At 45.2% G+C, this 26,937-nt stretch overlaps 1 protein-coding gene across 48 annotated transcripts in view; it reads left to right on the forward strand.

Annotated features, from left to right (window-relative positions):
* The window catches only part of SIPA1L1 (signal induced proliferation associated 1 like 1), a 360,404-nt gene extending 345,909 nt beyond the window's left edge, over positions 1-14,495 (forward strand). For all 48 annotated transcript variants that reach the window (XM_070593958.1, XM_070593937.1, XM_070593976.1 and 45 more), the window contains 4 exons: positions 7,318-7,464; positions 8,927-9,041; positions 11,730-11,811; positions 12,490-14,495. In XM_070593958.1, the coding sequence (XP_070450059.1) occupies positions 7,318-7,464; positions 8,927-9,041; positions 11,730-11,811; positions 12,490-12,633 (488 nt within the window). In that variant the 3' untranslated portion in view covers positions 12,634-14,495. The remainder of the gene's footprint in view (positions 1-7,317; positions 7,465-8,926; positions 9,042-11,729; positions 11,812-12,489) is intronic.
* Positions 14,496-26,937: the final 12,442 nt, after the last annotated feature.

Genomic DNA, 26,937 nt, shown 5'->3' on the forward strand with positions numbered 1-26,937 from the left:
CTTTTATTTCTTTTTCTTGTCTAATTACACTGGCTGGGAATTCAATACTGTGTTGAATAAAGTGGTGAGAGTGGACTTCCTTGTCTTGTTCCTGACATTAAAGAAAAAGCTTTTAGCTTTTTACAAGTAAGTATGATGTTAACTATGGGCTTGTCATATACGGCCGTTATTATGTTGAGATATGTTCCCCCATACCCACTTTGTTGAGAGTTTTCATTATAAATGGATGTTGAATTTTGTCATATGCTTTTACTGCATCTTTTGAGAGAATTATATAGGGTTTTTTTTCATTTTGCTAATCTGGTGTATCACATCGATTGATCTGTGGATGTTGAACCATCCTTGCATCTCTGGAATAAATCCCACTTGATCATGGTGTATGATCATTTTAATGTATTGTTGAATTCAATCTGCTAATGTTTTGTTCAAAATTTTCACATCTATATTTATCAGGGATGTTGGCCTGTAATTTTTTTTTTCTTGTGGCATCCCTGTCTAGTTCTGGTATCAGGGTAATGCTAGTCTTGTAAAATGAGTTTGGAAGTGTTCCCTCCACTTCTGTTTTTTGGGAGAGTTTGAGTAGCATTAGTATTGATTCTTCTTTGAATGTTTGGCAGAATTCACCAGTGAAGCCCTCTGGTCCTGGCCTACTGATTCAGTCTCCTTACAAGTAATCGGTCTGTTCAGATTTTCTATTTCTTCATGATTCATGAGTCTTGGGAGACTATATCTTTCTAGGAATTTATCCATTTCTTCTAGGTTATCCAATTTGTTGACACATAATTGTTCATAGTGGTCTCTTATGATCCTCTTTCTATTTCTGTGGTATCAGGTATAACATCTCTTTCATTTCTGATTTTATTTATTTGAGTCTTCTTTTTTTCTTGGTCAATCTACCAAAAGTTTTGTCAGTTTTATTGATCTTTTCAAAGAATCAGCTCTTCATTTCATTGATCATCTTTGTTGTCTTTTTTTTTTTTTTTTAGGAAAATTAGCCCTGAGCTAACATCTGCTGCCAATCCTCTTTTTGCTGAGGAAGATAGGCCCTGAGTTAGCATCTGTGCCCATCTTCCTCTATTTTATATGTGGGACGCCTGCCACAGCATGGCTTGATAAGCAGCACATAGGTCCGTTCCCAGGATTCAAACCGGTGAACCCTGGGCCACTGAAGCGGAGCGTGTGAACTTAACCGCTGTGCTACTGGGCTGGCCCTCTATTGTCTTTTTAGTGTCTATTTCATTTATTTCCATTCTGATCCTTATTTCCTTCCTTCTAACTTTGAGGTTTTGTGTTTTCTTGTGGTATAAAGTTTTGTTGTTTTTTTTTTCGAGGTGTAAAGTTAGGTTATTTGAGATCTTTCTTGTTACTTGATATAGGCATTTATTGCTATGAACTTCCCTATTAGAAATGCTTTTGCTGCATCCCGTAAGTTTTGACATATTGTATTTCCATTTTCATTTCTCTCAAGATATTTTTTGATTTCTTCTTTGACCTATTGGTTGTTTAGTAGCATGTTATTTAATCTCCACATATTGGTAAATTTTCCACTTTTCTTCTTGTAATTAATTTCAAGTTTTATACCATATATGATTTCAGTCTTCTTAAATTTCTTAAGACTTTTTCGTGGTCTAACATATGATCTTTCCTGGACAGTGTTTCATGTGTACTTGAGAAGAATGTTTTGTATTGCTTTTGGATGGAATGTTCTGTATCTTTTAAGTCCATCTGGCTAATGAGTCATTAAAGGCCAATGTTTTCTTATTGATTTTCCGTCTGCATCATCTATCCATTGATGAAAGAAGGGTGTTAAAGTCCATTACTATTATTGTATTGCCGTCTATTTCTCCCTTTAGGTCTTTAATATTTGCTTTATCTATTTAGGTGTTTCTGTGTTGGGTGCATAAATATTTACAAATGTTATATCCTTTTATTGGATTGAATCCTTTATGATTATGTAATGTCCTTCTCTGTCTTTTATTACAGCCTATTTTGTTTGATATAAGCATAGCTAGCCCTGCTTTCTTTTGGTTTCCATTTGCATGGAATATCTTTTTCCATCCCTTCACCTTCAGTCTGTGTGTGTCCTTACATCTGAAGTGACTCTTTTGTCGGCAGCATATAGATGGGTCTTGTTTTTGTATACATTGAGCCACTCTGTGTCTTTTGATCGGAAAATTTAGTCCATTTACATTAAAGTATTGATAGGCGTGTACCTATTCGCATTTTGTTAATTGTTTCTGGCTATTTTGTAATTCTTCTCTTCCTTTTTTCTTCTCTTGTTCTCTTCCTTTGTGGTTTGATGACTTTCTGTAGTGGTATGCTTAGGTTCTTTTCTCTTTCTCTTTTGTGTATCTGCTGTAGGTTTTTGCTTTGTGGTTACCATGGGGCTTATATATAACAACTTATGTTTATAATAGTCTATTTTCAGTTATTAACAACTCAACTTTAAATGCATTCTAAAGCTCTACATTTTTACTCTCCCTCCAACATTTTATATTTTTTATGTCACAATTTATATCTTTCTATTTCTTAACTAATTATTGTAGTGATTTTTCCTACTTTTGTCTTTTAACCTTCATAAGCCTTATAAGTGATTAATCTACCACCTTTACTATATATTTACCTTTTCCAGTGAAATTTATGCTTTCATATTTTCTTGTTACTAATTAGCACCCTTTCTTTTCAGCTTAAAGGAGTCCCTTTAATATTTCTTGTAAGGCCAGTCTAGTTGTGTTGAACTCCTTTTAGCTTTTGCTTATCTGGAAAACTCCTTTTCTCTCCTTCAATTCTGAGTGACAACATGCTGGTTACAATATTCTTGGTTGGCAGTTTTTTTCTGTGAGCACTTTGAATACATTGTGCCACTCCCTTCTGGCCTGCAGAGTTTCTGATGAAAAATATGCTGATAGTCTTATGGGGGTTCCTTGTATGTAACAAGTTGTTTTTTTCTTGCTGCTTTAAGATTCTTTCCTTGTCTTTTTTGTTTGTTTTGTTTTTTTACTGAGAGAGATTTGCCCTGAGCTAACATCCACTGCCAATCGTCCTCTTTCTTTTGTACGTGAGCCGCTGCTGCAGTATGGCCACTGACAGACAAGTGGTGTAGGTCCACGTCCAGGAACTGAACCTGGGCCACCAAAGCACAGCATGCCCAACTTAACCACTAGGCCACTGGGGCTGGCCCTGTCCTTAACTTTTGACATTTTAATTATAATCTGTCTTGGTGTGGGTTTCTTTGGATTCATTTTATTTGGAATTCTCTGGACTTCCTGGATCTGGATGTCTGTTTCCTTCCTCAGTTTAGGGCCGTTTTCAGCCCCTTTCTTTCTCTCTTCTCCTTCTAGGACCCCTGTAACGTGAATATTGGTCTGCTTGATGTGGTCCCATTAGTCCCTTAAGCTATCTTCACTCTTTTTCATTTTTTCTTTTTGCTGCCCTGATTGGGTGAGTTCCACTGTCCTGTCTTTGAGTTCAGTGATCATTTCTTCTGCTTTATCTAGTCTGTTCTTTGGTATTTTTCAGTTCAGTTGTTGTATTGTATTTCATCTCTGTGACTTCTATTTGGTACTTTTTTATATTTTCTGTCTCTTTGTTGAAGTTCTCACTTTGTTCATCCATTCTTCTCCCAAGCTTGGTGAGCATCTCTATGACCATTATTTTGGACTCTTTACCAAGTAAATTACTTATCTCCATTTCATTAAGGTCTGTTTTTGAAATTTTATCTTGTTCTTTTGTTTGGAATGCATTCCTTTCTATCTTCATTTTCCTTGACATTCTATATTAGTTTCCATGCTTTAGATAAAACAGCCACCTCTCCCAGTCTTAAAAGGGTGACCTCCTATAGGAGATGAACCTCGTCATTCAACCCTGCCGTAGCTCTTGGTTGTCCGTCAAACCTTTGTGATTGTCCAAGAGCCTGCTTTATTTTTAACAGCTTCCAGTAGTTGAGGGTGTACTAAGTCCTCATTGTCCCAAAGGAGAGGATCTCAGTCAGCACCTAGATTCAGGCTAGTTTGAAACCAGACCCTCTGGCAGCAGCTTTTAAAGCATGTAAATATATACCATCCTGTGTAATGCACATATAAGCCCCACTGGCCACCAGAGCCTGGTGATCTAGAGTTGTCCCCTGGGCAGCAGTCACAAATATCAGGGTACCAGATGAGTGTATAAACTCCTTTCTGGGAGATACCAGGGCAAGCTGGACCAAAGTAGAGGGAGAGCATAAAGATGGTGTCCACTGGCCTCTGTTCCCTGAGAGCATCTCCATAGGACCCTAGTCGTGTACCAAACCTGAAGCCTGCCCCTCGGCCAAAGCTCCAGAACAAGCCGATAGGCTTCTTTCACAAAAAGACAGGTTTGCTTCAGTCTGCTGTCTGTGCAGTGCCCTTGGGGTGGTAGCACCTGCCAAGAAGTGTCTCTCCAATTGTTATAGTCCCATAGGACCCAGGGACACAAGCTCGCCTGGCCACCAGAGCCAGGCAATCAAGGGGCATCTCTAGGAGGCAGCCTCAACCACCAGGGCACCAGCTGCATGTCAAAGCTCCCATCTGAGATGCTTGTTAAAAACACAGTTTCCCAGACCTTACCCAAGACCTGCTGAATTTGAATACAAAGGTATAGGCTGGGATTTAGTATTTTTACCAAACACCCCAGCTCCTATTAGGATTGGGTAAATTTGGCTAATCCCAGATTAGTTATTTCTTCACGACTTGTGTCCACTGGCTCCCTCCAACCACCATAAGAACTCAGACTCACCATTTTTTTCCTGTCTTTCCTAGGCTGTGAGGATATTGCTGGTGGTGTCAGCCATTCATTTATTGACTCTTTTTCATCCAGTAAGCAAGCGTTATTTTAGGAAAAGGAGTACTAATGATGGGATACCTCCATGTTCTTGCCTTTGGTTCATAAATACCTTATCTGCTCTTTGACCTAACTAGATCCCAGTTTTATTAAGGGCCATATTCTGGGACTATGGCTTTAAATTTGTTCTTTTCCTGTTTCCTCTGTCCAGCTCCCTTCCAGGGTTCTGCCCCTCCCCTCCCCACTGTGACTCATCCCAGCAGATACCTGTTACCGAACTTGTCTTCGTACTTGTTTATTAAACGTATGGCTATAACCCCACATTCCGTCTGCCCTTTTTCCTTCTGGGAATTCTGTGTCCGCTCGTACCCACATTTCTTTTCCTTCTGCTGCTTCTCTGGAGCAGCATTTTCTTTAAGTCTCCTGCTTTCCTAGTTTGCTTCTCCCTGCATCATTCTTGAGCTCTCACCCTACTCTCAACAAATGTTCCTCCACCATCTCCATCCTGCCCACTGCTCCCCTATACGGTCCCCTCACCTCTCTCCCCTGTCACTCACCAGCACTCAGGGATCAGGACCACTTCCCCGGCTCCCTCCCCCAAGTCTGACTGCAGCTTGAATCTGGTTTCCCTTTGTTCCAACAGGTCACCCCCAGTGAACCAAAGGTGACACATAAAATGACCACTTTCTACCATCCAGACTCTAGAAAAGTCCTCATAGCGACCTAATGGTCCCCACCTTGGGACCAGTCTCCCCTGACCCTTTTGCCTACAATTCCCTGTCTGCTTTGAATGCTTTTCTCACTTCCCTACACTTTTTTTTTTCCACCTTTGCAGCAATAAGTACAAACCGTTTGTGAAGGCTTGTCTGCATGTGGCATGTCAAAGTAGGCTCTGTCTTCTCGAAGCTTATACTCTAAGAGAGCAGCCTAGAAATCACACACACGGTCATGTCCAGCCAAGGAAGCCTGGAGTTAAAGGCCAGGCTCCGAGGAAGGGAGGGAATGAGCCGCCCTCTCTGAGCGCCTTCCCGTCACCTCTTCTTGCTTTCCTGGAAGGCAGGCAGCAGCGTGTGATGCATGTGCTGCACTGAGCACTCCTTTTTGGGCTGGTCCCGCAGCCCCAGCCCATTTGGTGTCAATACCACTGAAATATGTTTGGGCATTGGGGAGGGGCAACTCCTTTTTTCCCATATGGAAATTTGGGGGCCTAGAGATAAAAGGGCAGAAGGATGGTGAGTGACACACAGAATTGTCTGTCCCACCTACTTACCCTTGGTGGGAGCAAGCTTAAATAGAACTGAGCATTTAATATCTGGCAGTATTTGTTGATTTCCATTTACTCCTAATTTTGCTAATTTTAAGCACATTAATAACTAGCAGCTGCACTTCAGAGCAGTTCTTTATGTAATTTGAAAGGGAAAACAAGCACTAAATATACTCTGGTTTACCAGGCTATCATAATTATCCAAACTTTTAACTCCTTGTAAACAGGTATTTCTGGAGTTGTTTATAGATTTTAACTGAAAGCTTCACTTTTAGCTGTCGGTTTGCGTGGATTTTAGTGTCACAGTCACATCCTGAGAGCTGCCGTTCTTGTGCAAGTGCACACTCTGCCATTGTTTCCATCCCAGCTTCTGCCCTCCCAAGAGCATTTACATTTCATGAGCTGTGTTGCCCTGGCCCCAACCTGCCCTCTCTGTTCTCTGCCTACATGAGCTTGAGCAGTAGCAGTGTGCCCTCAGATGGCACAGAGTGGCTCATGGCACCCGTTCCTCCCTGCCCCGGGCTAAGCAAAGGTTAGCTGTTACAGTAGTTTAATATTTGTATTGAAAAAATTGTCACCGTAGAAGGGGCTCGGATGCTGGAGTGCTGTACTCCAGAACTGATCCTAGGACTGGCTTCCTGTGTCCTCGGGGAGGAGAAGGATGCCTCCCCTGGTCCTCACATCACCCTCCTGCGTTCTTCCGTCTGGGTAGCCCAGCGTCCCACATGCTCTCTCATGGTCCTCACACCACCCTGGTTACGTCCAACTGCGGAAACCAGTGGGCCATCCCCGGGACACGGGACAGATGTGGGCCAGGGGTGCATCTGTCCCTCAGCAGTCCCAGGGATGCGGAGTCCACAGGGAGGGTGGGTCAGATCCCAGGTTCATTGCAGATAAAAATAAGCCTGAATCTCATGACTCTGTGAGGAAGAGCAAGACGCTGGAGCTGCCCAGGGTCCCACTGTGGACAGACGGCTCCCACAAAAGCAGACCTATTGCCTCAGTGCAAAACTAACTATTCCATGACTCGCTCCATTAGAAATGCAGTAGTGAGCGGTTGTCAAAAAATGAATTGAGACTGGAGGAAGCCAGTTCCTAGTTCAGCTGGGCTGTAGAATGGCCACAAATGGCCTGTGAGAGTAGAAACTGATTCCAGGTCACGAAAGACTTACACATCTATTGTGGTAACAGGAAGTGGGTAAGACCTAGAGTGGGTCTCCTGTAGGAAGTGTCTTATCCCTCGTCCCCTCCTGCAGGAGAGTTCTCGGCCTCGGACAGCTCCCTCACCGACGTCCAGGAGACCCGCAGGCCGCCCATGCCTGACCCCGGCCTGATGCCCCTGCCCGATGCTGCCGCCGATTTGGATTGGTCCAACTTGGTGGACGCCGCCAAGGCCTATGAGGGTGAGTCCAGGGAAGGTCCAGGCAGGACAGCCCAGACCCTGGCAGGGCCATGCTGAGGTGTGGGCAGTCAGTGCTCTGTGCAAGTCCCCGGGCTCTTGGCTTCTCTGACACACGCTTCACCGGCCCGGCCAGAAACCAGTTGAGCTGACGGTTACTGAGCGCTCCGCGGGGTGCACATCATCTGCGTTGGTCAGGTGGACCTACTGTCTCCTCTGCACAGGAGCTCATCCCTTGGATGCCTTGCCTCCCCGTGGAGGGGGCAGAGAGGAGAATCCCAGCTGTCGCTCGACTGAAGGGAACATGTACCCAGAGAGTCTTTCATCACGTCGTAAAGACATCATTGCTAAACGCACAGTTGGATCTGCCAGGATGCTTGTCCAGCTTGGCCCTGCCCCAGTGCCGACAAATGCTGGGCGCTCCCTTTGCCCTGCTCGTTCATCTCCTGTGTGTGGTGGCACGTTTTCTGTCTGCCTTGTTCCTGTGCCAGCCCACCAGCTGTGTGCTTGCATTAAGCCAGTGGTTTCTAGAGCAGGCCCTGCGCTGGTGCTGACCTGCTCTGCTGACACGTCAAAAACTGAAAGTAATGCTGTCTGTGTCGACACGAGGTTGTCATACGGCTTTTTTTTTTTTTTTAATAGACTGTATTCTAAGATTATCATTCCACATTTTCTAGTGCTAAAATGTTCTTTGTAAAATGATGATGATAGCAGATGATTGGTTTCTGTTTTTATCGCTCTTCCTTAGAATAATTGAAAGTTGCTATTCAGTGAGGCCCCAGTTTTCGGGGGGAATGGACTAGACCACAGAATTCAGAAGTCGGGCAACCCTGGAGTAGTCAACGACGAACCCCCATTTTAGGCAATGGCAATTCCCCGTTATTAACTTGATCTAAATTTCAATTTGCTGGTCACTCTCCTTCATATCAAATGGTAGAAGTTTTGTTTTTTTGTGGAAGATTTTTTTTAAAGTTTGATTTTGTTTTCTTGGCTCAAGCTGTGAGTTGGTACATTTTGAAACACAGGTGATGTGAACCTGAGACAAAGCCCACCAAGACGGCCAGCGTCTTGTGGAGAACACACTTCAAGAACTGGCAAGAGGCTTCCTACTAGCCCTTTAATGCCTTTGATATCATCGCTGAGTGGAAAGCCTTGGTCTGGAAATTTGGCACAAGGCCTGTTTCCAGGGAAACAGTTAGTTGAATGCTACTTTGATGAGCTGAGGAAAAGCAGGAATAGAAATTGATTCACAGCAACTATTTTTAATGAGAAATTACAATGCTACTCTCGTCTTACAGCTGAAACAATAATGTCTTTTTCCTGTGCAGGTTGAGAGAGAAGGTTTCCGACGCCTTCCTGTGCATTGATTAGATCAGACTGTCCATGGAGGCCATTTGTTGACTTCTGAGAGGTAGGGCCCAGGATGTGGTTCCAAAATACTGAGAGCTTTCTTATCTTCTTCCCAGTCCAGAGAGCCTCGTTCTTTGCTGCTAGTGATGAAAACCATCGCCCTTTGAGTGCTGCATCCAGCAGTGACCAGCTTGAGGACCAGGCTCTGGCCCAGATGAAGTCTTATAGCAGGTTGGTCACCCAGTGGCAAGGGCGCCACTCTGCACTATGCGTCACCTCCGCTAGTGACTGCAGATGTGGGGAAGAGGAGACGGAAGCCACACGGAGTAGCTGAATGAAGCTCATCACCACGGGGCCGGCACTTCACATTCTAGTTAGAACACTTTGTAACTAAATACTGTAAACACGATTAAACTGTTCGTGATGACTTTGTCATAATTATGAATGTTCACTATATTTAATGCCATGATACAGTTATAGCTTCAGGCTTATTAGGCAAGGTTAGAGAAGTTGTTTGCACTAAATATCCCCAGATTCCTGAGTGTTCAACCCTTGGGTCTGGATTTTGAGTGTCTTCCCCAGCTGTCAGTTGGTCATGCTTGTAAATGTGCCTGGCATCTGAACGGCTCCTGACATGCTTCAGATCAACTCTGTTCAAAAGCTGGGTCACCAGGAGAGTTAAGAGTGTATGTAAAATAAAAAGAAAGAGGCAATAACTGAGGCCAGAGAGTTTTCTTATGAGTTAATAGTATGGACTCTGACTTCTGTTTAACTGTGCGGTGGCTCGCTTCCATCTTGCCCTCAGTTTCAGGTGGTGTCGTTGTTGGATAAGCGGGTACTATTCCTACATATTAAAGCATGGCAGCAGGCAGCCGTGGAACACGTAGTAAGCACTCCTTGATGCGGAATAATTTCATCAATTTGAAATCTCTCCTCTTAAAACCTTTCAAGGATGAGTAAGAATCTGGGTATCTATAAAACTTGGGCAGAAACAGACAATAGCAGGAAAAGTGAGGTTGGTGCAGATTGCACACGTATCCTACGGGACTTGTGGGTGAAGACTTCGGAGCAGGTCTGCAACAAAACGCTCTTCGTGGAGAAAGTGTTAGACTAAGGGGTCATTTGTTATGAGTGTAACGCACAGAGGCTGCGTCCTCTCTTGTCATTGGGACACCTGGGGCAGGAGAGTAGCAGTGAGTTTGGCTGTTGAGAACATTTTAAAGAATTGCAGTCGAGGGGAGAACCCCAAATCTACCTTCTTAGGATGAGGCCTCCCACAAAGAGAAGTGTGAGTGAGCAAAATCCATTTTCCTGAGAAAGGATTGTTGAACAGTTCTTACATCTTTGTGGACTCCTAAGATGAGGGTGAGAATTGGCTCTTGTCTTTGTTCAATGTGGATGAACAAATGCAAATGGCATTAAATATGTTTTAAAAAATTATCAGTGCACACACAGATCCAGAATTCATTTTGAAAACCTTCAGAAGTCAACATAGGCTCCTGCGAGTTGCTTCAGTCCTGACAGCCTGCAGTGGCTGCGTCTGCTCTCCAGGAGCTGGGGCAGTGGACTCGGCTCGTGGAGGCTGCCCCCAGCCTCAGTGCTTCTGTTCAGCACCACCTTTTCTACCACATCTTTGGCCTTCAACCCACCCACATCCAGCCTGCTTGTTGTACCATAGTGTGTGGCCGTAGATTGCAGCTGACCACTTCCCTTTTAGAATCCATTCATTGTCAGCTTTTAATTAATTGGCCTGTCTTAGAAGTTTGGAGGTCGTTATTATTTCATTTATTTACAGCCTTGTGACACTCCGTGCCACTGTGAGTTTTGCCTTTGGGGCTTGTTGTAGATCTAGAATCAGCAGAAGACGTCAACACAGCTCATCTTAGGTCAGGAATTCTACCTTGAACTTTGACTTTTAAAGTAAGGAATACCTTTTATTCCATGATTCCAAAAATTCTGAGTCATTACCTCTTCCCCTTTGACCCCTGGAGAGAGGCAGCTGCATATGATCCGAATGGGAGGCTTTTGATTCTCGGTTGTGTGACTCTGAGGTGTGTGCCCAGCTGGAACTCACTCGGGATCCTTCCACAGTTTAAATTCAGGTAGAGGAGAGTGGGGGAAGAGTTGCTGATGAGGGGCTTCAGCCCTTGCCTGGCTGTGATCTGTCCAGCTAGTTGGGTGACCTTCTCATCCTCCAGTGCCCCTTTCTTTTGGTACTTCACTTGCATGGCATTAATTCCTCTCAAATAAAATGGGAGGAAGATAAATAAGAAGAAAATTATGGGCCTTATCATTTGCTGATCCTAATAGCAAAGAACTTTAAGACATTAAAGTTGGACTGACAAGCTTTGAAATGTGCCGTCTTACTTTTAAAATATTTAAAGATATTTAGACTAGTTTTTAAGACGTCAGCACAAGAACTTAACTGCAACTGGATGAGTGGCCACAGACTTTATTTTCTGGGGAACCAGAGAGCTGCCCTATTCCCGTTGCCCTAAGGTAGAGCCTCTGTCAACCCCAGCCTCCCCTCTATGCACACGCAGAGGAGTAGCTCTCCTCTTCCCAAAGCCACTGAAGAGATAGGAATCACTTCATTGTTTTGACAATTGTATCTGCCAGAAAGTGCCTCTTTTGCTGCCACACAGACCATTTTCTATTACTCTCCTATACTCTTTGGTCACAAAGATACAGCATCTTTAACAGGGGAGCTATCGATTGGCTGTAGTTCACGCTTGTATTATTGTTTGTTAAGGTTACCGTTTTCTTTTTTAAGGTGAATATGCACACGGGGTTGCCATACTGAGTAATTTGACGTTGAAAACCATTTTACAAATACAGCTGCCTCATTAAAAAACGACCAAACACACCCAGCCAGGGGGGCTCCTGCCAACGCGGTCTTTTGTTTCTTGTTCCCAACAGTAAAGATTCCTCGCCCACTCTGGCTTCTAAAGTGGACCAACTGGAAGGAATGCTGAAGATGCTTCGGGAAGATCTGAAGAAGGTAAACGGCTCTTCTCAAAGCAGGTTGCCCGGTCTGTGCACACTGCCCCTGAACTGTAACACAACCGTTTTATGTCGTGTTATGGTATAAGATGTGGATGTTTTCCCTTTGTTCTCAGTACACACGTGTTTAAGGGGCTGTTTGGAGCTCAGTTCCTGCCGACACACATGGTGCAAGAAGGCCCTCACTGTCATATGTACAGAAAAGTTGTTCCCTTTTTTTGTGAAAGCCCTGGAACCTCAGCCAGCCGTCTCCCGGCCTCCCCATCCTTTGTATAATGTGTCAGTGGCCCAGACCCATATGTCATCCTTGTTATGTGGGCTTTCACATCAAGAGAACCGAGTGTTATTTGGTTTCTTGAGTGGCCTTGATTGTATTAAGACAGCAGCCACCAAAACAATAGTCTAAAATTTAAGACAGCCCTAATTAACAGAGACATCAAAATACACAGTAATGTATTTACATCCCAAAATAAACCTGGAGTGAATCTCTCTAGAAGTCCTGTTCCTGGGTCAGACTGTCTTAACGCCCAGTAGTACCGGGGCCTGTGGACAGCTGTCTGGTGGACTGAAGACTGGAAATGGGCAAAGGGTCCCAACAGGTCCATAGCTCCTCCTCCAGCAGCTGGGAGAGGTGGATCCGCCCCCTCAGTTCTTTCTGCTCTGCTCTACCTCCCAGGAAAAGGAAGACAAAGCCCACCTCCAGGCAGAAGTCCAGCACTTGCGAGAGGACAACCTGAGGCTGCAGGAGGAGTCCCAGAATGCCTCCGACAAGCTGAAGAAGTTCACAGAATGGGTCTTCAATACCATCGACATGAGCTAGGGCAGGCTGCGGCGGAGAGGAGAGAGGACCACAGGGAGTGCTCTCTGTGAGGCTGGAAGCCCCTTGGTCATGCCTTTGAAAGCGTCCTCAGCGCGCCCTCCCCAGCTCCCTACTTCGCCCCCTTTTGGGGAGTGCACAACACAACAATTGCAGATCAACAATCATTATCTGCCTTTTGTAGAAAAGAGAAAAATGAAGTAAATAAAAATTTTAAAAAGTAAAATAAAAGTTTAACTGCTAAAATGTGAATGTCTTTATTTTTTTGCACAATATCTTTATCTGTTATGTATTTAAAAAGAAACTGGGCCTAGGACCAGGGTACCCCCCGGCCCATCTGCCTCTATTTCCATCAGCTCTTTCTTATCTATTTCAGGTAACCCAAGCTTTCCCTGTTATCCTGACAAACATCATTGTTCCTGGGAAAATAAAGTTTTTAAAAGTTCTTTGGGGAGTGGGGAGGGGCATTTCCTTACCTTTGTTCCTCAAATACCTGGGGAGGAAGGGCTTTCACAGAATGCCTACCTCCCTGGAATGACTTGTGCATGAGCTAGTGCTGTCTGTACCCATCCTGCAGAGGACCCGGGGTCATTAACTATAGCAAGTCAGTGAACCGGAGAGAGGCGGAGATGGTGCCTGCAGGCCATGCCCCTTGTAAGTCCTGCATTGTGACATCACTTCCTCCTCCTTCCTTTCCCCAGGGAGATGGTGCCAGGAGCTGTGCACTCCTCAGAGCTAGAGTCCTTTTTGTTTGGCTGACGTGGGTCCCACTAAATTCAAATCAGCCTCTCTACAGCTTCCTGGCTCCAAACACTGATTGGTTACAGAATTCCTCCATGTGAAATCTTATCTGTATGTGTTTTGGTCAAAAGTATAGTTTTTGAGATTTTTAAAGATGAAAATGTAGCAAAATTGTATTTTTAGCTCACTCAAAATGACTATATTAATAAACCCTTCTCTCCAAAGCAAGACTTCACCAGTATTTGTAACTAGGAAAAGTGAATGTTATATTGTGAATTTTCTTACTTGCTTATGAGGAGCAATGGCTGTGATAATAGAATGGGCTTTGAAACCTGCATGTCCCAGTGTGCCATTCCAGCACGGCATTTTCTGCATCCCTTTGTGGCCATCCAGAGGATTCTGCTGCAGAAACGACTGATGTGCTATTTTCCTGTCTAGTGATGCAGCTGCCTTGGGCCCCTGGCCATTGTTCCAAGGCCCTCAGTCATGCAGAGCACAGAGACACTGGGCCCACCCATGTTGAGGGACCCCAGGGAAGCCCCTGGTATCTTGTTTCTTGCCTTCATGATTGCCACTAAACTGACACCTGCCCCTTCAGTGGCGACCCTGGTCTAAGGGGACATTCAGCAGCCTGGTGTCATCTACTCAGAAGTTGCTGCCCCAAGTAGTCTTAACTCATTCCTTTCTCCATCCCGGAAAGAAGTGGGATGGATTTTCCTCCTTCCCTCACCCCCACCCCCACCCCCAGAATTTTACGCTACACTTTCATTCATGATGGTGGTTTCCCCATGGTTTTTTTTTTTCTGGTGACATTTCTATCGTGGAAATAGGAAGATTTCGGAGTGCTTTGTAAAGATCTGATTGTCTCTTTCTCTCTTTGACTTGTATGAAGGAGATTGTACATTGCCTGATATCTCTTTGTAAATGAGAAATATCGCTGACATCCAAGCATTCTGAAGTCTTGCTTATCCTTCTGAGTTTAGTTTTTATTTTGTTTTACCTTTTGTTTGGGGACTTGGGGCAAGCTATTTATTAGAGTTTTGCAACAGAGTTCTTGTTGGAAGCCTTTAAAGACTACTTGTAAAGTTCAAACAATAAAATTCATTTTAAACGCTCTTTTAAAACACTTTGGTCTTATTGCTTGAGGTTTTCTTATTTGAAAGACCACCCAGCAACTCCTTGACCCCCCTCACCTTCTAACCTGCTATTCAGGCTCGGTTAACACTAAAGATGATTCTTGAAAGTTTCTGTCCCTTTTAGAATTTGAATAAGCTTTTTTACTCTCTGTCCACATGTCCATAGAGAATTCCTAATTTGGCTTCCCTGCTTATGATTTAATATTTGCAGAGCACTTTATAATTAGTCCCCTCTTCATTATCCATGTGTGGATTTTCCATAACAACATTGTCATTCCCTGAGACCAGCACATTTTTGGACTGCCTCTCCTGCGTCTCCCAACTCTCAATGTTAGATGTGTGCTCAGGGAATACAAATGCCTGTTAATATTAGGCTGTGCAAAATATAATTAGAAAAGTTAATCTACTGAAAAAAATCAATGCATTCTAAAGCCAAATGGAACCAAATTTTTTCAATCTACCACATCAGTGCTCTTCTCCAGTGGTGCAGCTAATTGAGAGCTGACGGTAGAGTGTCTTCCTGTTATTTGGTTCAACAGTTCTACAAATTCTAGAATTACAAGATGGAGTAAGACTGGATGCCACAAGATACTCTGATTAGCAAGCTAAAAGTTCTATTTTGACCTTGATTCTTACCTAGTTTGGAGGGTTTATACATTATTTCTGAAGGGCATGGACATGGATTGGGAGTTCCTGGGACAAGGTGCCATTGGCCTGCAATGATGGAGCATCTTCGTCCCAGAGGTGACTGGAAGGGCCGATGGGCTGCATGCCAAGTCTGCTGCAGGAGATAAACAGAGTGGGTTGAGTTGGGTTACTAACTCTCTAGATGGGGATAAAAATGGTAGTCCAAGGGCAAAGGATATAGGCCCAGTAAGCTTAAGCCATTTGCCTCTAGTTAAATGTAGAATGATGACCTGAACAGATCCCAAACTCATAGTAGATATGTTCCAGCAATTATGGTGCTGCCTCCCCAGAATGCACAAAATTGAGATTAAAGAGCAAGATGACACACTTGGTCAGAAGCTCACATAACCAGTAAAGATGAGCATTATTAAACGTGGACTGTGTTAGATTAAAGACTACATTGCAGAAACGTTGGATACTTTTCCCTGTATGGATTATGCCACTAACAACCTGCCCATGAGGAATCATCATCTGATAAAGACATTTGACTTAGGCTGGGAGTCACATCCCGTCCATGATGTAGCAGCTGTGTCTGGGTAAAATACCTAACCTCTTTGAGCTTGGTTCCCTCATCTGGTAAAATAGTAACAGCATCATATCTTGTTTTAAGGACTAAATGGGCTCATATGTGTAAAGCCAGTGACAGGGATTTTGTGGACAACAAACATGTCTTCCCCTCTCCTTGGTCTCCGATACGTTGAGGCTTTTATGTGTTTCTCTAGGAGGGAGTCCTGATGTAGCAATAGCAGAATGGGACGGGAGAGCCAGAATGAGCTCGCCCACTCTGCTTGATGTCGCTCAGGTGCTTTTAACCCTTTGCTATGTGTTTTAGATCAGTGACTCTCAAACTTGAGCTTCCTTCAGAATCACTGGGAGGATTTGTTAAAATACAGGGCACTGGACCACAGCCCCAGGACCTGTGACTTGGGTCTGGAATGGCAACTTAGTATTCAGATTTTCTACAAGCTCCCAGGTGATGAAGCGGGGCTTTTGAAGAATAGGGGTAGCAGGTGGATACGCATACCCATTAGTAATTAAAAGAAACTGACGCTACAGTGCAAGGTACTTAACCATGTCCGGACACCTGAGTAGTATTGTGACAGGCTAGCTGACCACAAAGCACCTTGCAGAGAGAAACAGGCTCAAACTATAGCTAAAGAGAGTTTATTTAGGTAAAAGAATTTTTTTTTTTTAATTTTTTACTAAAGGTAATTTAGAGGTCCCTTTACATGAATCTTTCTGCCACCTATTTTAAATTCCTACATTACCTGGATGGGACTGGAGTGTCCTCACCACCATTAATGGTATGAGACTGGTTACTAGGTCAGCAAGGAATGACCTTGGTGACCTTGGGGGGCTGATAGTTTGGATGGCAGTGCTGCTGAGGAACGCAGGGCCTGGGTGGCAATGGAAGGGCCCTTAGGCAGGCCCACAGTGTGTGCAAAGATTGGGAGACCTGGTTCCAGGCTGGGAGCACGGAACTCCAGTCACCGACTTCCAAATTCAGCCCAGCCTGTTCACCCCAAACTCCAAGAGCCCATCAAACCTCAAAGTTACTACACAAGCAGATTTCCCAACTGCACTCACGTCTGCCTCAAACTTAAGAAATCTTTACCTAGGGACCAGCCCCGCGGCCGAGTGATTGAGTTCGCGCACTCCACTTCGGAGCCCAGGGTTTCGCCAGTTTGAATCCTGAGTGCGGTCATGGCACAGCTCATTGAGCCATGCGGAGGCGGCGTCCCATATGCCACAGCTGAGGGACCCACAACTAAAAATACACAGCTATGTACAAGGGCCTTTGGGGAGAAAAGGGAAAAATAAAATCTTAAAAAAAAAAAAAAAGAAATCTTTACCTCAATCCTCATGCTGCAAACAGCCCATTTCATGCCACGGTCCAGAGAGAAGTAAAGCGTTGCTTATCCTCTCTATCCTTTAGATAAGCTGCAGCTCAAAGACTTAAAGACACTGGCTGTCTTTTCTGAGAAGATCATTACAGCTTTGTCTTTATTTTCTAACGCTTTGGCCCATTCTGGCTCTCCTTTCCGCAGATCCCCTGCCTCTCCCCAGTCCTGCCAGCTCCCTGAATTCCTTGTCAGATTAGCCTTTCCTGTCCTCCATCCTTGCAAATCCAACATTTCCTCTTGTCTTGCCTACATGCATCTGGGTCATCACACTTGCGACCCAAGAAAGCGTCCACCTTCCCCTTCTCTCATGATGCCTCTCATTATCCCCTTTTACCATGCTCGCCTTCAGTCCTGTGAACAGGCATATCTCGAATTTCCTTCCATTACTTCCTCTAAATGAGCACATCTCATTATGCCTCTTAAGCAGCTCCTCTGCCAGGCACAGCCCCACCTTAAACATATGCAACCCATTTTATCCTTCAATGTGTCCCCCTCAGGACCCATTTTCAACCTGAATCATCTCCCAGACAAAATACCCTAAGCCCTGGGTACCTTGCTCTTTATCTTAGCTAAATGTTTTCCTTAAGGGGTCTCATCACATGTTCAGGGGACATCTGTCATTCCCGTTCCTTAGCCAAAGTTCTTTGAAGTGGGCCCATCTCCCTACAAATCTTTTTCAGATCTTGTGAGCACACTCTTGAATCTCTAGTCAGTCCACCCAGCCACACCTCTCCTATGCATTTCTGTGATTCAGCATGTAAGAAAAGCATCACCAAAAAGGCTATCCACCAATAAAATCCAGCTCCCTTTGCAGAAGTATAAATGGCTTGGGAGGGTATGTGTTCTCCAGTTCAGCACGGACACCTCCACCCCCTAATGCCTTACATACTCCCAGCCCACCACACACATTTATGTAACCAGCTTGGTAGACATTTGAGTTGATGTCCTCGGGATCCCATCACCAAACCCAGGGGAGGCATTTCCTTCACCATCCCCGGACCCCCATCCTACACACACAGGCCCACCACACCCCATCCTCACCTACCCCGTATTCCGGGGAGTGAAAGCTCTTAGAAAACACATTTAAGAGAGAAGTTTTATTCAACTTTCAATAGCAAACTAGAAGTGACTAATCAAGTGGCCTGGAGGGGTCCTTTAGTCACTCACCTTTGTGAAGAGGTAGGATGGATTTGTAACTGACCTAGTAATTTTTCTAAAGAGCCTAAGGGGTATTCGAACACAGTTCTTTCTCTTAAGCAGCTTAAACATTGCTTTGCAATCTAAGACAATGAATATGCTTAGCAAGTCCTTTGTTTTAGTTGGTACAAAGGTAAACTCAGCGCAATGTAGACACATTTCTAATTAATGAGGCTATGCCTATTACAACAGGCACCATAATTGCTTAGTCTGGCTTAATACGAAAGATTCCCACTAGAGTAGGAGCTAGGACTTCATTTACAGGCACTGGGAACAAACAATTCTACCTCCAAAGAGAAAAGGCCTGGTTGGGGATAGGAGGGTTTGGGGGTATGGAGTTAGTGACCACCATCTTTAAGTATTTGACACACGGCAGCGTGAAGGAGAAACTAGCCTTGATCTTTGTGGTTCTAGAGGCAAAATTGAGACCAGTGGATGCAAGTTACAGGAAATAGATTTTGTCTCTGAGGTAGTTAATCAATGGAGATTGGGTGGTTTCCTGGGCTTGAAGCCAAGATCTAAGAGTCAGACCAGGCACCACTCTTCGAAGACGCCCTCCCTTCACCTTTTCCAGCAGACTCTGCTCTCTTTAAACAAACTTTGGAGTCATGAGTCACAGACTAAGTTGGAAAGGGACCTTTAAAATGATGCAGTTCTACCTCCCAGCCCAGGATTCAATCTCTTCTTCATTGTCCAGCCACATGTTCAGCCACTTAGGTTTGAGCACATCCAATGATGGGGAATTCACTACTTCCAGAGGCAACACATTTTCTTTTTCAACTTCTCTCTGTCGCTCTCCTTTTTTTTTTTTTTTTTTTGGTGAGGAAGATTGGCCCTGAGCTAACATCTGTTGCCAATCTTTCTCTTTTTGCTAGAGGAAGATTGCTGCTGAGCTAACATTTGTGCCAATCCTCCTCCACTTTGTATGTGGGATGACGCCACAGCATGGCTTGATGAGCAGTGTACAGGTCGGTGCCTGGGATCCAAACACATGAATCCCAGGCCGCCAGACCAGAGTGCGAGAACTTAACCACTACAACATCAGGCCAGCCCCTCAACTTCCTCTTAAGTCCTAACTTTTATTCATGGAAAAATCTATTTCCCTTTAATTTTTGTAACTACTCCTAGTCCTATCACTTCCAATTATACAAACAAATATGACTTTCTCTTCCCAGGTAATAGCCATCAATATGCTGGAAAATTTCAAGTTTTCCCAATGTGATTTCTTCCCCAGGATAAAAATTCTCCGTTCTCTCAGCTTTTCCTCATGCGTCACGGTTTCTCGCCCCTTCTCCACCACAATATAGTCGTATACAGTATGTATTAAGGACATGATTGCTTTACGTGCGTTAGCTCATTGAGTTCTCACAACAGCCTTGTGAGGTGGGTGCTATTATTGTCCCTATTTTACAAAACAAGCAACAGAGGCCTAGAGAGGTCAAATAATTTGTTGACTGTTAAATAGCTGGTCCAGCTGGGAGTTAAACCCAGGCCTCTGATTCCCAAGCCAATATTTAATCTGTGCTTTCTCGGTCGTATTGGTCCCAACCTAAGGGTCCCCTGCATGGCCTGCTTGCATGGATCCTCGCCAAAGGGACCTGGATGGTGAGCATCGTGGATGCTGGGTCCTAAATGGGGTGGAGATGGGGGCCAGGGAAGACAAGTAAAAGTGTACCTGAAGGCCAGAGGACTAGGAGGAAACCACCTCTTCCGGGGACCCTTCGTGGAGATGGGACTTGAAAGTGCTTCAGCATTCTTTCTCACACGATATAGATGTTTTCCTTACGAGTTTCAATTCAAAAAACATCTCTGTCCAATCCTGGGCCAAATCTGGAGGTAAGAGAGGATTTGAGAAGCTCAAACCAATGGTTGCTAGGGTTGAGAATGCATCAGCACCACCTGGAGATGTCTTAATTCCTATCCCTGGACTGCAGGCTCAGAAGTTTGGTGTTAATAGGTCTGGGTGGAGCCATGGGATCTTCACTTTAATAAGCACCCCAAGTATTGTGACATAGATGGCTCCTGAACCGCTCTTCTAGAAACTTCACCTTAAGCTTTCAGAAGCCTTTGGCCAGCTCTTCTGGGCCAGGGAGTGCAGCATTAAGGCAAGGTGTTACAGGTGAAGGTATTGTCTGGCTTGAGATACCCGGATGCCGTGCCATTCCTCGATTGGTGGAGAATGGCTGGCCCAGACCATCTGGCTGGCTGGGATTCTCTGCGAGAGAAGGGCGGAGTTACCTTTTGAGGAGCCATTTACTCAGTGGCTGATCATTCTCAGCCTTACTCCACCCTACACCCAGGTTTTCCTTTTTTTAACCAGAAGCATTTGTTTAGTGGGAGCCAGTTACAATCTTTGTGTCAAAACCAACACTCTTCCCTCCTTAGGATAAACTGCAACAATGTTAATTTTACACTCTGGTCTAATCAGACCTCATTACTGAGGTTGCTGTAATATCCTTCTACCAGTTCTGTATCCTCATCAGTGAGCAGATAGGAGTCATGGATTTCAAAGTCATGGATTTCAAAGTTTTCGGCAACTGAAAGACAAAGGAGAGACTTCCAGCTTATACTTCTAAGCCCATCTGTTGCAAAACCATGCCCAAGGTCCTTGTAGTCTGCTTGCTAAAGTAACAGACTGAGAAGAACAAAACGAGCCCAGCTTCCGAGTGTAAACCCCAGTAAAAGCCCAAATGCCTCCTGACCACCCTCCAAGGCTGCAGCCGGGCACCTGGAGTCAGTGGGCCTGGTCAGGCTCTCTTCCTTTAGCCAGTGTTCTGGTGATCTATGGCCACTTAAACGCCTTCATACTTAGTTGCTTAAAACAACCACCATTCTATTACACACAATTTCACAGGTCAGGAATCTGGGCAGGGCTCAGTTGAGTGATTCTCCTGCTCCATGGGGCATTAACTCGGGTGACTCAGTGGTATTCAGCTGGTTTGGTTTAGAGAGTCCCAGATGGCCTCACTCACATTCCTGGCCCCTCCGTGGTCGCAGTGGAAGCCTGGGTTTAGTGGGGCCCCTTCCTCTCTCTCTAGAGTCTCAGAGCTTCTCCATATGCTGTTTCTAGTGCAGTGCTTGGGTTTTTAACATGATACTCAACTCAGGGCTCCAAGAGACCAAGGTGGAAGCTGCCAGTTTTCTTAAAAGCTGGGTTCAGAAATGGCATAGTGTCAGTTCCCTCATGTTTTGTCAAGCCCAGAGTCAAGAGGAAGGAAAATAGACCTCACCTCTCAAGGAGAGACTGGTCAAAGAATTTACACTATTTTTAATATCCTGCAGTCAGCCTCTTCTCCTCTGGTCCCCACGTGATTGGCCCCATTCTCCCCTCACAGACCCCTAAATCCTTAATCAAGACTAGAATACCAGGTTCTGACTCAACGCGGCGATGTAGGAGGATCCTGAACTCACCTCCTCACACAGACACTCCGAATCTACAGCTACATATGTAACCATTTCCTCAGGAAAAAAAATCCAAGAACTAGCTGAGTGAGTTCTATACATCAGGCGAAAGAGAGAAAACCCCCGTGGAAGCCGGTAGAGAGGCTGAGACACAGTCTCACCATAAACCCCACCCCTGGCACAGTTATCTACAATCAGGAGGGAAGTCATAAGCCTGAGCTTCTCCCTGAGAAGTGAAGGGTTTGAACACCACATCTGGCACCTCAATTTTTAAGACCTGTACCTGAGACATGAGCCCCTGAAACACGTGGCTTTGGAAACCAGTGGGGCTTGCAACCATGTGATCCACAAGGCTGGAGTGAACTGAGAAACAGTCCTTAAAGGGCTTGTGTGCATGCACTCACCTCCCACACACACACCCAGGGCCCAGCGCAGAGGTAGGTGCATGAAAAGCACCCAGACTTTCTGTGAAATTATTTATTTGCTTGCCTTAAAGCTTCAGCTTGAGGAGCAGGCATCTAATCTAACACAAATCTGGGGAACTGCTGAAATACTCTCCACAGATGGAGGCTGGCAGGTGCCATCTTTGCGCTCTCCCTCTGCCTCACTCCAGCTAACTGCTATCTCCTGGAAAGGAACTTGTCCACTTATCTGATGCCCTAATTTTTGCAGCTGCCACCAGGGGATACTTCTAGATCAGCTGGCTCTGGTAGCCACAGGGGCTTATGCTCAAAGATGCCACAGAACTGTAACAAATGGTGAAAGAGTTCTTAATGGGTTACCATCCCCAGGGCATAGCAGAGAGGCAAAGATAGAGGAATCCAGTCTTTCTGTGAAAGAGGTCTAATAGCTTATCTTCATAGCACGGCCTGAGGGGCAGGCGTCCAATTGAACAGACATGTAAGGCCCAAGTGTAATCCTCTCCAGAGACCTCAGAGGGTGGGCAGTATTTTGTGCTCTTCCTCTGTTGGCCCCAGATTACTGGTATCTCCCAGATGAGAGCTTGTATATACATCTGGTGCCCTGGTTTTTACATCTGCTGCCCCAGTTTTTGTGACTGATGCCCAAGGGACACCCCTTGATCACCTAGCTTCGGTGGCCAGTAGGACTTGTGTTCACAAATGCACTGGGACAGTAGCAAAGAGAACCATTTCTTCACTAGCTGTCACCCCAGGGCTCAGCACAGCAGGAACAGACAGAAATGCCCATCTCCCAGTCTTCTCCTGAAAGAGGTATATTTGCATAATTTAAAAACTTCTGCCTGAGAATCTGGCTTCCAGTCAGCCTGAATCTAGGTGTTGACTGAAATCTCACCACTGGGACACTGACGGGTCTTGGCAAACCCTCAACTACTGAGAATCACTGAAAATAAAGTAGGCTGCTTGGACAATCACAAAGGTTTGAGAGACAACCAAGAGCTAGGGCAGGGTTGAATGATAATGTCCATCTCCTACATGAGGGCACTCCTTCAAGACTGGGAAAAGCAGCTGATTTATCTAATGCTTAGAAACCAACAGAGAGTCATGGAAAATGAAAAAACACAGGAATAGTTCCAAATGAAAGAACAAGGCAAAATCTCAAAAAAAAAAAAAAAGAAAAAAAGACCTTAATGAAATGTAGATAAACGATTCACCTGAAAAAGTTCAAAATAATAGTCATAAAGATGCTCACTGAGCTCAGGAGAAGAATGAGTCAACAAACTGAGAACTTCAACAAAGAGACAGAAAATATAAGAAAGTACCAAATAGAAGTCATAGAGCTGAGAATGTAAAAATATGGGCTGGAAAATACCATAGAGAGGTTCAACAGCAGACTACAAAAGGAAGGAAAAAGGATCGGTGAACTTAAAAACAAGGCAATGAAACTCACCTAGAGCAGCAAAAGGAAAAAAGAATAAAAAAGAAAGAAGATAGCTTAAGGGACTAATGGGACAACATCAAGTGGACCAACATTCACATTATTTGGGGTCCCAGAAGGAGAAGAGAAAGAAAGGGCAGAAGATTTATTTGAAGAAATAACGGCTGAAAACTTCCCTAACCTGAGGAAGGAAAAAGACATCCAGATCCAGGAAGCCCAGAGAGTTCCCAAATAGATGAACCCAAAGAGACCCACACCAAGATGCATTATAATTAAAACATTGAAAGTTAAAGACAAGGAGAGAATCTTAAAAGTAGCAAGAGAAAGGGGCTGGCCCCGTGGCCGAGTGGTTAAGTTCGCGCGCTCCGCTGCAGGCGGCCCAGTGTTTCGTTGGTTCGAATCCTGGGTGTGGACATGGCACTGCTCATCAAACCACGCTGAGGCAGCGTCCCACATACCACAACTAGAAGAACCCACAATGAGAAATATACAACTATGTACTGGGGGGCTTTGGGGAGAAAAAGGAAAAAATAAAATCTTTAAAAAAAAAAAAAAAAGTAGCAAGAGAAAAACAATTTGTTACCTACGAGGGAGCTCCCAAAAGACTATCAGCAGATTTCTAAGAAGAAACTTCACAGGCCAGAAGGGAGTGGCATGATATATTCAAATCAAACTTCTGGAAATTTATCCAAAGAAAAGGAAAACACTAATTCGAAAAGATATCTGCATCCCCATGTTCACTGCAGCCCTGTTTATAACAGCCAAGACATGGAAGCAATCTAAGTATCCAGCAACAAATGAATAAAAAAATGTGGTATATACAGATGTACGTGTATGCACTCATGCACACACACACACACACACACACACACACACACACTGGAATATTATTCAGCCATAAAAAAAGAATGAAATCTTGCCATTGGTGACAACATGGATGGACCTTACACACATTATGCTAGGTGAAATAAGTCAGACAGAAAAAGACAAATACCATATGATCTCTCTTATATTTGGAATCTAAAAACAAAACAAAACTGTGAATTAGATACAGAGAACAGATTGGTGGTTGTCGAAGGTGGGAGGGGGTGAGGTGGGTGAAATGGGTGAAGGGGGTCAAAAGGTACAAACTTCCAGTTATAAAATAAATAAGTGGGGATGGAATGCACAGCATGGTGACCATAGTTAATAACACCCTATTGCATATTTGAAAGTCGCTGAGAGTAAATCGTAAAAGTTCTCATCACAAGAAAAAAAATTGTAACTATGTATAGTGATGATATTAACCAGACTTGTGGTAATCGTTTTGCAATATATACAAATATTGAATCATTATGCTTATACACCTGAAACTACTATAATGTTATATGTCAATTTTATCTCAATTGAAAAAAAAAGGCTAGGATATCGGAAGTTTCTCCAGGAACCATAAGAAGCATGAACGCTAATTTCACCTAAGGACAATCACCCCATTCCTCACGCGGCTGTAGGGGCGAGGGCAGGCCCTTTTCAACTTTCTGCCGGACAGTGAGGCCCCACTGCTCCTCACTCCTTTCACCCTCCCCCATCCACGTGTCTGAGGGTCACCATGCCATGAGCACTCCCTCCATTTTTCTCACTGGCTTGGCCTGAGTGCCATGGTGTGTCATCAGAGGAGACTGGCAGAGGAAGAGGACACTAACCTTCACCCCAGCCCTTCTTCCCACTAAGACCAAGGACCTCCCCTCAAAAACCCCGGCGAAGGTTGACAATTGTTGTGCGTACTGAGAAGGCGTCAACCTGGAAGGACTGAGAAAAAGCCAGCTCCCTAGGCCCTCCCCGCGTTCCTGAAAATGCAGGGTTTGCTATGTGTTTTGGGCAGCCCTTATGACCTCCAGAATACCAAATAAGGGCTCCCAGAAGGACACGAATAAGCAGGGCATTCAGGAGGTAGGCGGTGGGAAGTAGTTTGGGAGGCCCCAGCAGCAGGCAGCGTGTCCTCTCTGAGGCTGGGGGCCAGGACCAAAGTCCTGGGGAAAGTCCTCTAGCTGCCTCTGCTGCATGAGGGAGAGCCGCACTTCTCCGGCCAGGAGAGTGATGCGCCAGAATTCCAGTTTGCGGGGCCGAGACACCCTCTGCCTGTGGTCTAGAGGCATGGGAGGCAGCCTGGCTGCCCTGCCTTCTGTGCCTTGAGTCCGCTGAGCTTAGTGTGGGAGATCTGTCACCTTAATCCCCCAAACATCTCCCTCCTGCGAGCCTTGTGCTCAGCTGCACGCCTGCCAGCTGGGCTCAAATCCTTAATTTGCCAGGGACTGACCACAAGGAGCAGCGGGAAGTGGGATCAAGGAAAGCCCTCAGCTGGGGAGCAGTGAGCATCTGCAGGCATCATTGTGACTCTAAGAAAGATGCTGTGGGGGGAGGAAGGGACATTCCCGCCCCGCCTGGGATACCTAAATGCCTCTCAACTTCCCAGCCACGTCCAGCTGGTCTCTGCCTTCACTTCTGAGCCTCACTCAATGGGTATGAGGTGAACCCCTGCCCCAAGTTAGGGACAGCTTCCTCCTATCCAGCCGTGGGGACTTCTCCACCCCTCCCCTTTGGTTGGCTGTTCTGCCGCGTAGTGGCAGGAGGAGGTCCGAATGGGGTAATGGGATCAGAGCCCAGGACAGTTCTCTTCTCAAAGGCAGGAAGAGCGTAAGTGCTAAATTCTCCCTTGAGGTGAAGGGACGTACTTGCCATCGATCTAGCGGGGGCAGCAAAGCACGCACAAGCATTCCATTCTCAGCACTGTTCTAATCACCTGGATGTGGTAACCTGCCAAAGTTGCGCTCTGTGGAGGGGAAGCTCCGAGCACCGGAAGCTCCTTTAACGCAAAAATTGCCTCCCTCTGCCTGCTATTTAATAGTAACAGGAAAGACGCTTTATCAATCACTTACAGCGTTTCTGGCACTCTGCTCAGCACTTCACGGCTGTTGTCCAATCCTGGGGCGGCTCTGGAGCTCAGTCCTACCAGCATCCTTGCTTTCCAGCTGAGGAAACCGAGGCCCAGAGGGCCGTGGAGATGGCCGAGTCACTCAGCCGGCTTTGAACACACGTTTCTGGGATTCCAATGCCCTTGACCAATGAGCCGCCCAGCCTGTTGGGCCTGGTTCCAGCCTCTGAAACCCCCAAAGAAAAGCGTCACCCCTCTTCCTCGAGGCCTCTCCACATCCTAGTCATTTCTCCTGGACCAAGCATCCTTGGCTTCTCATTGCCACTTACCTGCCTTGGCCCTTGTTGCCTGGGTTCCCTTCAAAGGGGGACACAATATCCCGGCACTGGTCACCACCCTCTCCGATTCTAGATCCAGTGTCCCTCATGATGTAGCCTAAGGGTACCATAATCCTTTCCCTCTCTAAGCCTCA

The sequence above is a fragment of the Equus przewalskii genome, chromosome 25, assembly GCF_037783145.1.
Source record: "Equus przewalskii isolate Varuska chromosome 25, EquPr2, whole genome shotgun sequence".
Taxonomy (NCBI): Eukaryota; Metazoa; Chordata; class Mammalia; order Perissodactyla; family Equidae; genus Equus; species Equus przewalskii.